At 45.1% G+C, this 11,486-nt stretch overlaps 1 protein-coding gene across 1 annotated transcript in view; it reads right to left on the bottom strand.

Annotated features, from left to right (window-relative positions):
- Window positions 1-4,493: 4,493 nt before the first annotated feature.
- CHST13 (carbohydrate sulfotransferase 13) overlaps window positions 4,494-11,486 on the bottom strand; it is a 19,356-nt gene continuing 12,363 nt past the window's right edge. The window contains exons 2-3 of the mRNA XM_073642789.1: window positions 7,714-7,793; window positions 4,494-6,709 (exon numbers count right to left, since the gene is read on the bottom strand). Coding sequence (XP_073498890.1) covers window positions 5,864-6,709; window positions 7,714-7,793 — 926 coding nt within the window. The 3' untranslated portion in view covers window positions 4,494-5,863. The remainder of the gene's footprint in view (window positions 6,710-7,713; window positions 7,794-11,486) is intronic.

Genomic DNA, 11,486 nt, shown 5'->3' with positions numbered 1-11,486 from the left:
AAAAAAAAAAAAACAGGCCGATTTTCTCTCTGCTTTGATCAGTGTCTGCTCAGAAGATGAAGTCAATTTTCAAGACCAAAATCAGTTTCCTGGTTAATAATGAAAATGGCAAATCCTGTGCTATATAGATGATCTAATTTTTTGAGCTCCCATAGATTTGAATGGGCAAGACTCATCTGACTGAGGACTATATAAGCAGCCACAAGAAGCAGTCACTGGCCTCAGCTGTGTGACTCCCTACCGCCCCACACTCTCCTCCATTTCTTTTGACGCCAGTCAATCCCATTACCATGTATTTTGCATTGTGCAGGAGGAGGCAGCACCAGGATAAACTTGATGGACCTAGGTAACTATGTAACAAGACACATGGATTCAAAGAACTCTAAAGAGAAAATCCTCTTCAGTATATGTACTGGGTAGAATACAATTGCAGACAAAAGTTTTGAGACTGACCCAAGTTATAGTTTTCACAGTTGCCACTTCCATGTATTTGGATCCTTAAGGCTTCATTCAGACATCAGTTTTTATTACAAGGGAGAAACACTGACAGAGTTTCACCAGTGATTTTATCAGATCTTCATCAGTTTTTTTCACCGATTTCTCCACCCTCTCGTCAACTGGACAAAAACGGACAGCACACACACAGATGGCATGTGAATGCTGTCAGGTTTTTTTTCCCTGACGCAGAGAGGTGCATTGATGATTTTGATCCAACAAGGTACAAGTCCTATCCGTGGAAAAAAAAAAAAAAAAACGGATAACACTCATACGCGAAAAACTGACATGTGAATGAGATCTTAGATGTTTCTATGGATACTGAAGAAAAACTATCAGCATTTCATAAGTTGTTACTGTTATTGACAAATACAATAAGTTTATTCAAAGACAACAGGCATCCTGAATCCGTTCATGTCTGGGGGCTTCTCATCTACAGAGGGGGCTCAAAGTTTTACCAAAGAATACGGCCATGAATAAAGAATGGGATCTAAACCTCCTGCAAGAGCAACTTCTCCCATCATTCAGGACAATGTGGTGATGATGCTTTTGCAAGCGTGATGACACGAGGGAAAAGTGAGACACAAGAAAAACATTGACATTTTGAGTACATGGCTGGAAATTCCCCCGATCTCAGTCCCATTGAGAACCTGTGGTCAATCATCAAAAAGTGAGAGAACAAAGAAAAACCCAGAAATTGTGAAAACTCCGAGCTCTGATGGGACTAGAACAGGCGGCCATCAGTTAGGATCTGCCCAGAAGCCGATATCCAGCCGCCGGGGGAAGGGCAGAAGTCTGGAGAATAAGGGGCAGCGCTGGGAATATTGAGGCGTCACAGATACTTCATGGATTTGTCAATAAAAGCACAAACTCTTGTGAAATGTTTATAATTGTCCGTCAGTAACCAGAGAAACATCCGAGGAAAAGATCGAAAACACTGAAGCTGAAAAGGGGGAAAAACAAAACTTTGTGTCAATCTCGGAACTTTTGACCAGGATTATACATTGTAGCGGTTTAGGCTGGAGCATCTCAGGCAGATTATGTAGCATTTACCAGGAACAAAAGCAATAAATGTTGACAGTAGAAGAGTGGAAAATGCTGATTTAGTGGAGATTTAATGATGAAGCTCTAGAAAATCTGGTCAGCAGATATGAAAGATAACGCTCATTTATCATAAATTGCATCGCTGTCTGTCCAGTGGTTTTGGTGCATTGTAAGCAGAATCTGGGTAAAGCGTCATGTGATCAGCAGAACGCTCCGGCCTGGAGATAGCAGTGAGCGGAATATTTTACTAGAAGGGAAACATCACATTTCCTTCCCTTGATCGTACCCACATATGATGTACACCCCCACACTGCCCTACTAACAGCCAGCGCTCTGCAAAACCACTGCAGACAGTGAGCAGTGACGGTGCATGAAGGAAAGCGAAACTCTGATTATCTACTGCTGTGTTCAAAATTATATCAACGATTAAAGATCAATACAGACAAATGTGACATTCATAAATTATAGTGGACGGACTAAGTTCTATTCTGGTACATAGGGGGCAGTATTATAGTAGTTATATTCTTGTACATAGGGGCAGTATTATAGTAGTTATATTCTTGTACATAGGGGCAGTATTATAGTAGTTATATTCTTGTACATAGGAGCAGTATTATAGTAGTTATATTCTTGTACATAGGAGCAGTATTATAGTAGCTATATTCTTGTACATAGGGGCAGTATTATAGTAGCTATATTCTTGTACATACGGGCAGTATTATAGTAGTTATATTCTGGTACATATGGGCAGTATTATAGTAGTTATATTCTTGTACATAGGGGCAGTATTATAGTAGTTATATTCTTGTACATACGGGCAGTATTATAGTAGTTATATTCTTGTACATAGGAGCAGTATTATAGTAGTTATATTCTTGTACATAGGAGCAGTATTACAGTAGTTAGATTCTTGTACATAGGAGCAGTATTATAGTAGCTATATTCTTGTACATAGGGGGCAGTATTACAGTAGCTATATTCTTGTACATAGGGGCAGTATTATAGTAGCTATATTCTTGTACATAGGGGGCAGTATTACAGTAGCTATATTCTTGTACATAGGGGGCAGTATTACAGTAGTTATATTCTTGTACATAGGGAGCAGTATTATAGTAGTTATATTCTTGTACATAGGGGGCAGTATTATAGTAGTTATATTCTTGTACACTGGGGGCAGTATTATAGTTTTAGAGTAGTTGTATTCTTACAATGTTGCCTCTTGTTCCGTCTTAGGCCTCAGTCACTTGTCAGTATTTTACTATAAGGCCACAGCCCCACTATCAGTATTCGGTCAGTATTTTTTCTCAGGAGTGGGTGATAAATGCAGAATTGGTGACTTGTTTCTATTATACCTTTTCTCTGATTGCTCCTCACCTGGTTTTGTCTCCCGTCAAAACCAGTAGTTGTTTAAAAACAGAAGAAGTGTGAATCTTTCCATTATTTTCTCTCTGTAGATTCCTATTTTGGCCTTTACAAGTGACACTACATAAAAAGGAAGTGCTAATGAGCGGAGTGTAATAGTCCCATAAGAACACAGTGGATGCTTTATTCTGAGCAGATATAAGAAACATAAAAAAAGCTCAGCAATTTTTTTTAATATATATATATATATTAAAAAAAATTTTTTAAAAGCTCTGAAGGGGTTAATTTTTAGGGATTCCCTCCTGTGGCTGCTCCTGCCACACTTCTTGCCTGCAGGGCACAGACCTGAGCTGTAAGATGAGCCCTCTGGGGAATAATGGGCTTGTTGTAGGGTGGGTGATTGCCAGCAGGTAAACACAGACTGAACCGCAGCGCACACAGGAGAACAGCGGCGACTGTTCCCGCCTGAATGGAGGCTTATTCTCAGGTCTCAGCCCCTATTTACCAAACTGTTGCCTTTTTCCGATATTCCTCATGTGGCGTAAAGTCTCAATGTACAGATTTACAGAGCTGGGTAGAAGTGATGGAGCAGGAAAGACACGTCACTATAACTTAATGTGCTAGTATGGGAGCCGGGAGGACAGCTGTCATTAATGAAGGTTAATGGACAGAATAGCGTCTGTGGACTAATCCAGTCTCCAGAAAGTTATGATCCCACAGAGACCATGGAGAGGCGCTGCATACACAGCGTTCTCTGTATACAGGGTTTATCTAGCCATACACAATAAGGCGAAGAGTTAAGCCCCCGTCTCACATAGTGAGATCGCTGCTGAGTCACGGTTTTGGTGACGCAACAGCGACCTCACCAGCGATGTCGCTATGTGTGACACTTTGCAGCGATCGGGCCCCTGCTGTGAGGTCGCTGATCGCTGCAGAATGTCCTGGACCATTTTTTGGTCGTTGCCCTCCCGCTGGTCAGCACACATCGCTGTGTGTGACCAGCGGGAGCAGCGATCAGGCTGGTAACCATGATAAACAGCGGGTTACTAGGGGCACACGCGCACCTAGTAACCCGCTGTTTATCATGGTTACCAAGAAGCAGCCTGGTAACCAGGAGCAGGACATCGTGGAAAGATTCTTTCCACGATGTCGCTGCTCCCCTGATCGTTGGTGAGCCTGCCTGTTTGACAGCTCACCAGCGATCACTTAGCGACGCAGCAACGATCCCTGACAGGTCGTATCGTTGTCGGGATCGCTGTAGCGTCGCTAAGTGTGACGGGGCCTTAATCCTATGTGTTGGGATAGAGTCGGATGGTCTCCATCAGTTTCCCCGACTCTTATATTTATGGGCATCATTGCCAACGATAATGAAATGACTCTGCTCAATTTGTCCTAGCCTACACAGCAAAGCTTGAAAGTGAACTACAGCAAGACAAGATATGCTAACTTATTGATTGTGTTTCATTAGCCAGTATAACATCTACAATATTTTAGTTTTTTTTTTTTTTTTTTATTACTATAGTAACATAAAAAATAAAATAAAGTTAAAAAAAAGCAAAAAACAGAAAACTTGATTTTGAATAAGAAGACATTTTTGAAAGCAGTGATCTTATTGGCTGCCTTGGGTGATCACTCCACATTTATCAATATTGTTTTTTAAATACAGAAGGCCTATAATGTTCTGCACTACGAGTCCCAGACTACAGTTGTACAGCGTTCCTGTCCTGGCTTATCTAGGCTTCCCTTAGTTCCAACCTCCTAATGATCCGGGTGTACACCAGCCTGTTGTGTCTGCGGCTTTACTAGTTTTAAGGCTATTTTTTTTTTATGCATTTAAAATGAAGCAACTGTGGAAATCATAATTCTGGGTTTATAGCCCCTCTACAGGCCGGGATGCTTCCTTATCCCACCCGTCAGTCATCGTTCCTGCCACCAATCCTCTAAGATTGCTTATCTTTCCAAGTATATTAATAAAGGCCCCTATACACAATAGATAGAGACTGACCTCATTTGATCTGATCTATGACCACTGCATTCTGTACGGCCATTTTTAAAAAAGGCATTCTCCAATACATTCACTTAATTTAAAAACGAGGCCACGATGGTCCAAATATTTAACAAAAAAAAAAGTCACAGGCCCACCTACCAGACCCCCACCACTCCTACATAGTGCTGCCAGGCTCCTGCCCTTCTTCCAGTAGGGGGCGTTTACTACAGTTGTATCAGTAATGGTCCCATCAGATCGGTGGAGGGACACCGGCAGCAGTATGGAGGAGTGACGAGGGTTGGGAAGAATTAATCTACAAGGTTACCTGTATATATAGGGGCCGGCAGACACAAAACAATGGCGTTATTTTAGATGTTTTATAGAGCTTCTTTTTTTTCTCTCTTTTCATTGGTTGCAAAGGCGACATTGCTGCCAACATGTAATGAAACAGCCAATGACATCACATTTAATTAAAAACCATCTACAGACTGTCCAATGATTTCTTCTCGGTGGACATATTTTCAAAAGTCATCTTGGCCTCCCATCACTTTTGAGTCAATGGATGTGGGCGAGTCGGGGAGAAAAAGAAAAACAAAAAAAAAAAAAAAGCCTTTCAAGTCATGAATGTATTTCATACGGGCGATAAGCACTCAAGCAACCTGATCTGAGGCCGTACTGTAGCAATGGTGGCCGATTCCTGCAGCCTTATGTTGTCAATGAAGAAAGCGACTAGCGAGCGTGCCTAACACTACAACATTCACGTCCTGGCGGCTATGGAAGGTCGGCTAGAGACATATATAGCCCGGAGACCATCTTCTCTCCATGTACATCCAAGGCGAAAACACTAATTGAAGAAGTTCACATTGCAATAAATAAATTTGGCTCCATCGTACGTTTTACCTCCACTGGAAAAAAAAAAAAAAATGCAAGAGAGCACCAGGCCCCTGCACCAACCTCTTCCTCCTCACCCCACGCTCAATGTATCTGCAAGTAATGTGGAATACTGTAATTGAAGAGCAAAAAGTCCATCTTGTAGAGATTGAAGAGACGCCGTTGGTAGAAGCGGTTGATGCCCTTGAAGAACTCAGCTGCCATCCCATCGGTGGTCCGTGTGGTTTTGGAAGAAGATGGGAACTTAATGGAATCTCCTACCCCTATCAGCTGCAGGAGGTAGCTGGCATCTTCTTCTAGAGTCTCATATTTGCCCACTACATCATACTGGACAATACAAGGGTGGCATAAGGAATGGACCCTCTCCCAGTGCTCATTGAACGGCTCTTCTCGTTGGGTTTGTGGGTCGACCAAGTAATATAAAAATTCTTCAAATGTGACATCATCTCCGCGTTCAAGCGCCTCCAGAGATGGGTCTCTGCGATGACGCTCTATGATCTTGGTGCCGTAACGCTTGTGAAAGGCAGTGTTGTACGTGCGAGTAAATTTGTTCCTGTAGGCAGAGATCAGCCTCTCAAAAGGCTCCCTTGCGAAGATGAACTTGAGGTAGTTCCGGAGCCGGTAATTGATCTCAGAGGTGCTAAACTCTGAAAGAGTTCGAAGGTTTGTTGGAACGTGGGCCTCGTTCGCTGGAATGAGTGTAGGGTCCTTATACTTGCCCTGGCCAGTGAGAACCATCATGACCCTCTTCCAGTTGGTGCATGCCACCTTCGGCACATAACAGTACAGCAGCCCATGCGTGTCATCCACAATCAGGTGTTTGAGGTCATCGGCGGTGAGGACGCGGCGTTTTCTCGTGTAGGTCTTGCAGGCGCTGGCCAGCAGCTCCCGACGATTCTGGTGTTTAGCTTGGATTGGCGAATGCTCAAACTAAAGTAAAAAGAAATATAGTTATAAAATATACAGTCTGTCATCATTTCTGCCAAATCCCCCCTCCCATTCCTTCTTTCATCGTGAGATTGGGAACAGGCGAGTCAATGGCGAGACGTCAATGACGCCTTTCCAAAGTCAGTGAAGGAACGGAAGTTTGGCAACGTAGAACACGTTCTGTTCTTTTTGTGAGAACAGAAAAGTGTCCGACACCATCCAGGACTCTGTCAAATCCATATTATGATTCTCCATCCTGAAGATGAAACTAGTCTGAATGTTAGGATCTATAAAAGGTGAAAAACAGTGAGGGTTGTTCATGGCAGTGTGTACGCAACAAAGTGCAGCCTCTGTGGAGAGAGGGACCTGTCTGGATGCCTTATCCTTCTCTCTACTGATGAGAGCAGATCATCAACTAGATTGCAAAGCTGGCAAATAAAGGGCATATAAAACGGAGTTGGTGGTTGGACTCCTCAAAGAGGCCCAAAATGTCTACTTTTATGGAACAAAAGATCAAGGACGTGTCATTATTGGGGATGCGGTTACAGATTTGACATTGGGATCCAGAAACTTCAGATTGTTCCTACTGGAAAAATGAAGCCTTCCTAAATGAATGCCTTACTCTTTTCCCTCCTACAGACCGTGGCAATATTTAACTTGTGCTAAGCATCGTCCGTTAAAACTACGGTTTTCCATCCGGCCTTGAGAGCAGAAGATTTGATGAAAGTTTAGAAATGTGATCCACATTCTGGAGGAGAATTTCTGCGCATAAATGGACCCTGTGCCGTACGGTGAAATCCACAGTTTGTCTATTTACGATCCAGGGTTTGTTGCGGATTTCCACTTTTGAGCTTCTGCAGGTGAAGTCCACAAGAAAACCTGCACCAAAATCAGCGCCATCCGATTCAGATTTGCTGACGTTGATTTACCCACTGATTCATACACAATTGCTGCTGAAAATTCCCTGGAAAGGCTTTGAGTGGTCAAGGTAAGAGGCAGCTGCTTACCTGTTCACTGTCGTACAAGGCTTGCAGGGGGCTTCGTCTTCGCTTCCCATTCCAACTGCTCATAGAAAAATGATCCTCACCTTTAAAAGATATAAAGAAGAAAAAAAAAAATATATAAGAATTTAACCAATCAAATCTCCATTGGGACACGAGGTGCGTGCCATGAACGCAGGGAATGTCACTAAGCCCCTGTCAGCCACATACCGCTTTAATAGAACTTCTGGCAACTTGCAGACTGTTTACAAGACGGCCGACTCCATGACATCCTTAAGAAAACTTTACGAGCTACTAATGAAATGTCACGTTTTGAAGAACCTCAGACTCGGGGTATTCTCCAAATATTTAGTAGCCTCAAATTCCAGAGAACGCGGTGAGTTACCTCATCTCCTGGAGTCGCTCCAGCTGCCCGGCATTTCTCCTGTCCTCCCCCCCTATTACAGACATTAATTTCTGACTTTTTCTACACTGTATTGCATATCTCTTCACCTCCACTTCTATATCCAGATGCAAAGTTTTAAAAAAATAAAAAAACATTTTTTCATATTTTTGTTAACACCTTCCTCCTCCCATACCCCCCCCCCCCCAAAAAAAAATACCAGGGAAAAATATATATATGTTTTTGAATAATGTTTTTCTGCTACAGCAAGTCACAGCCGTCACCATCGCCCCGTCAGCTGCTGTGGGAGACGTCAGACTTGCGTGAGAGCGTTTCGCTCTGAGCCTCCATCATCAGGATTTAATCCTAAAATAGAGGGAGGAGGGTAAAGTCTGGAAAGTAATCTCCCGTGGTCCCTCAGGAATCCTAAATCACATCTGGTTTTTATTGCACCCCAGTCATGCAGAAAAGAAAGCAAAAAAAAAAAAAAAAAGTGGAGAACTGGAACAGTTTGGTATGTGATGACATCACAGCACTGAAGATGACATCATAGATCATTCAGAAAGTGAAAAGATGTGTGGTCCTGTTAGTCCGGGCCACAGTCCAGGGCAGTAATTTTACGCACAGTGGGGCCATCCTTCTGCTGAGACGGATAAGTGGCTTCTGTTTGTTCTATAATCGTCACATTTCTTAAGCATTGAGACGATGTAAAAACCTTGTGCTCCGATGATGTACGGAAAGTGTGACCCGTGCGGCTGTGATTGAACGCGCACATCAATTGTTTCCCTCTAATGCTTAAAACATAAGATCAGCCGACTCCAGACAGTATACAGCGAAGTGCTGGGCGTCAGCCAGTAGTATCACTCTATGGTGGGCTGTAACAAGAGACCCCCAGTGTGAGCCTTAGTCTGGATTCAGACGAGTCCACATACTCCTAGCTGAACCCGGCCTTGAGAGGTCTATGGGGGAAAGGCTTTTGTACCCAGTTACATCCTGATGAAGTCTGATCACTTCGAAACGCGTTGAAACCGCATCGAGTATTTTGTATCCTGAACCGTTATCTATCAGCAGCACAGACGAGCTTAGATACAGCAGCTCAGAAGACAGTATAATACTGTTTGTAGTGTATCTAATCATCAAGTAGCATACCAAGGGATTAGATACAGCAACAGACAGCATGACAACAGCCTCAGATACAGCAGACAGTATCACACATAATAGGCTTCGTTATAATCTGCTGAGGCAATGTAACACGATAGACTTGTATACTGTGGCTTAGCAGCACAATATCACACATAAGCTTAGATACAGCATCCCGCTAGACAGTATGGCACAGTCTCACACCTGATGAGATTAGATGATGTAAGGCCTATTCCAGTGTACAGAAGCGATCACATAGCCACACTATAAATCAGGGGTCTCAAACACGCGGCCCCTCCGGCTGCTTCTTGCGGCCCGCAGGCACAGACCCCGTAACAATCGCGGCTCTCTCCAGCAGCCGCCGACATCAGCGCTGTAGTGCAGTATATTGCCGCGCAGAGACCGGCTCTCTGCACAGCAATACCAGTGTCAGCCGCCGGCCTATCAGAGGCCAGCAGCTGACGTCTGCGTCCCAGCGCAGCGGTGTATGACGTCACTGCCATGCGCAGATGTCAGCTGCTGGCCTCTGATAGGCCGGCGGCTGACACTGGTATTGCTGTGCAGAGAGCCGGTCTCTGCGCGGCAATATACTGCACTACAGCGCTGATGTCGGCGGCTGCTGGAGAGAGCCGCGATAGTTACGGGGTCTGTGCCTGCGGGCTACAGGTGCAGAAAGGACGCCAAGGGAACGGAGGACAGGTGAGAATCTTTTTTTTTTTTCTGTCATGTGAAATACAGCACAGGGGGGCACTGTGCGCAGTATGTGGGGGACGGGGACCCTGACCGCAGTATGGGGGGGGAACCTGGATGGGGGACATGTCTGCAAGATAAGGACCAGGATGGGGGACCATGTCTGCAAGATAAGGACCAGGATGGGGGACCATGTCTGCAAGATAAGGACCAGGATGGGGGACCATGTCTGCAATATGGGGGACCTGGATGGGAGACCATGTCTGCAATATGGGGGGACCTGGATGGGGGACCATGTCTGCAATATGGGGGACCATGTTTGCAATATGGGGGACCTGGATAGGGGACCATGTCTGCAATATGGGGGACCATGTTTGCAATATGGGGGACCATGTTTGCAATATGGGGGACCATGTTTGCAATATGGGGGACCTAGATGGGGACCATGTCTGCAATATGGAGGACCATGTTTGCAATATGGGGGACCTGGATAGGGGACCATGTTTGCAATATGGGGGACCATGTCTGCAATATGGGAGACCATGTCTGCAATATGGGAGACCATGTCTGCAATATGGGAGACCATGTCTGCAATATGGGAGACCATGTCTGCAATATGGGAGACCATGTCTGCAATATGGGAGACCATGTCTGCAATATGGGGGAACCTGGATGGGAGACCATGTCTGCAATATGGGGGAACCTGGATGGGAGACCATGTCTGCAATATGGGGGAACCTGGATGGGAGACCATGTCTGCAATATGGGGGAACCTGGATGGGAGACCATGTCTGCAATATGGGGGAACCTGGATGGGAGACCATGTCTGCAATATGGGGGAACCTGGATGGGAGACCATGTCTGCAATATGGGGGAACCTGGATGGGAGACCATGTCTGCAATATGGGGGAACCTGGATGGGAGACCATGTCTGCAATATGGGGGAACCTGGATGGGAGACCATGTCTGCAATATGGGGGAACCTGGATGGGAGACCATGTCTGCAATATGGGGGAACCTGGATGGGAGACCATGTCTGCAATATGGGGGAACCTGGATGGGAGACCATGTCTGCAATATGGGGGACCTGGATGGGGGACCATGTCTGCAATATGGGGGGACCTGGATGGGGGACCATGTCTGCAATATGGGGGACCATGTTTGCAATATGGGGGACCTGGATAGTGGACCATGTCTGCAATATGGGGGACCTAGATGGGGACCATGTCTGCAATATGGAGGACCATGTTTGCAATATGGGGGACCATGTTTGCAATATGGGGGACCATGTTTGCAATATGGGGGACCATGTCTGCAATATGGGGGACCTGGATGGGAGACCATGTCTGCAATATGGGGGACCATGTTTTCAATATGGGGAACCTGGATGGGAGACCATGTCTGCATTATGGGGAACCTGGATGGGAGACCATGTCTGCAATATGGGGGAACCTGGATGGGAGACCATGTCTGCAATATGGGGGAACCTGGATGGGAGACCATGTCTGCAATATGGGGGAACCTGGATGGGAGACCATGTCTGCAATATGGGGGAACCTGGATGGGA

Source organism: Phyllobates terribilis, unplaced genomic scaffold, assembly GCF_046119375.1.
Source record: "Phyllobates terribilis strain yellow unplaced genomic scaffold, ASM4611937v1 Scaffold_8__6_contigs__length_399053987, whole genome shotgun sequence".
NCBI lineage: Eukaryota > Metazoa > Chordata > Amphibia > Anura > Dendrobatidae > Phyllobates > Phyllobates terribilis.
The sequence above is the reverse complement of the archived record's forward strand: the minus strand, read 5'-3'. Positions and strand labels throughout refer to the sequence as shown.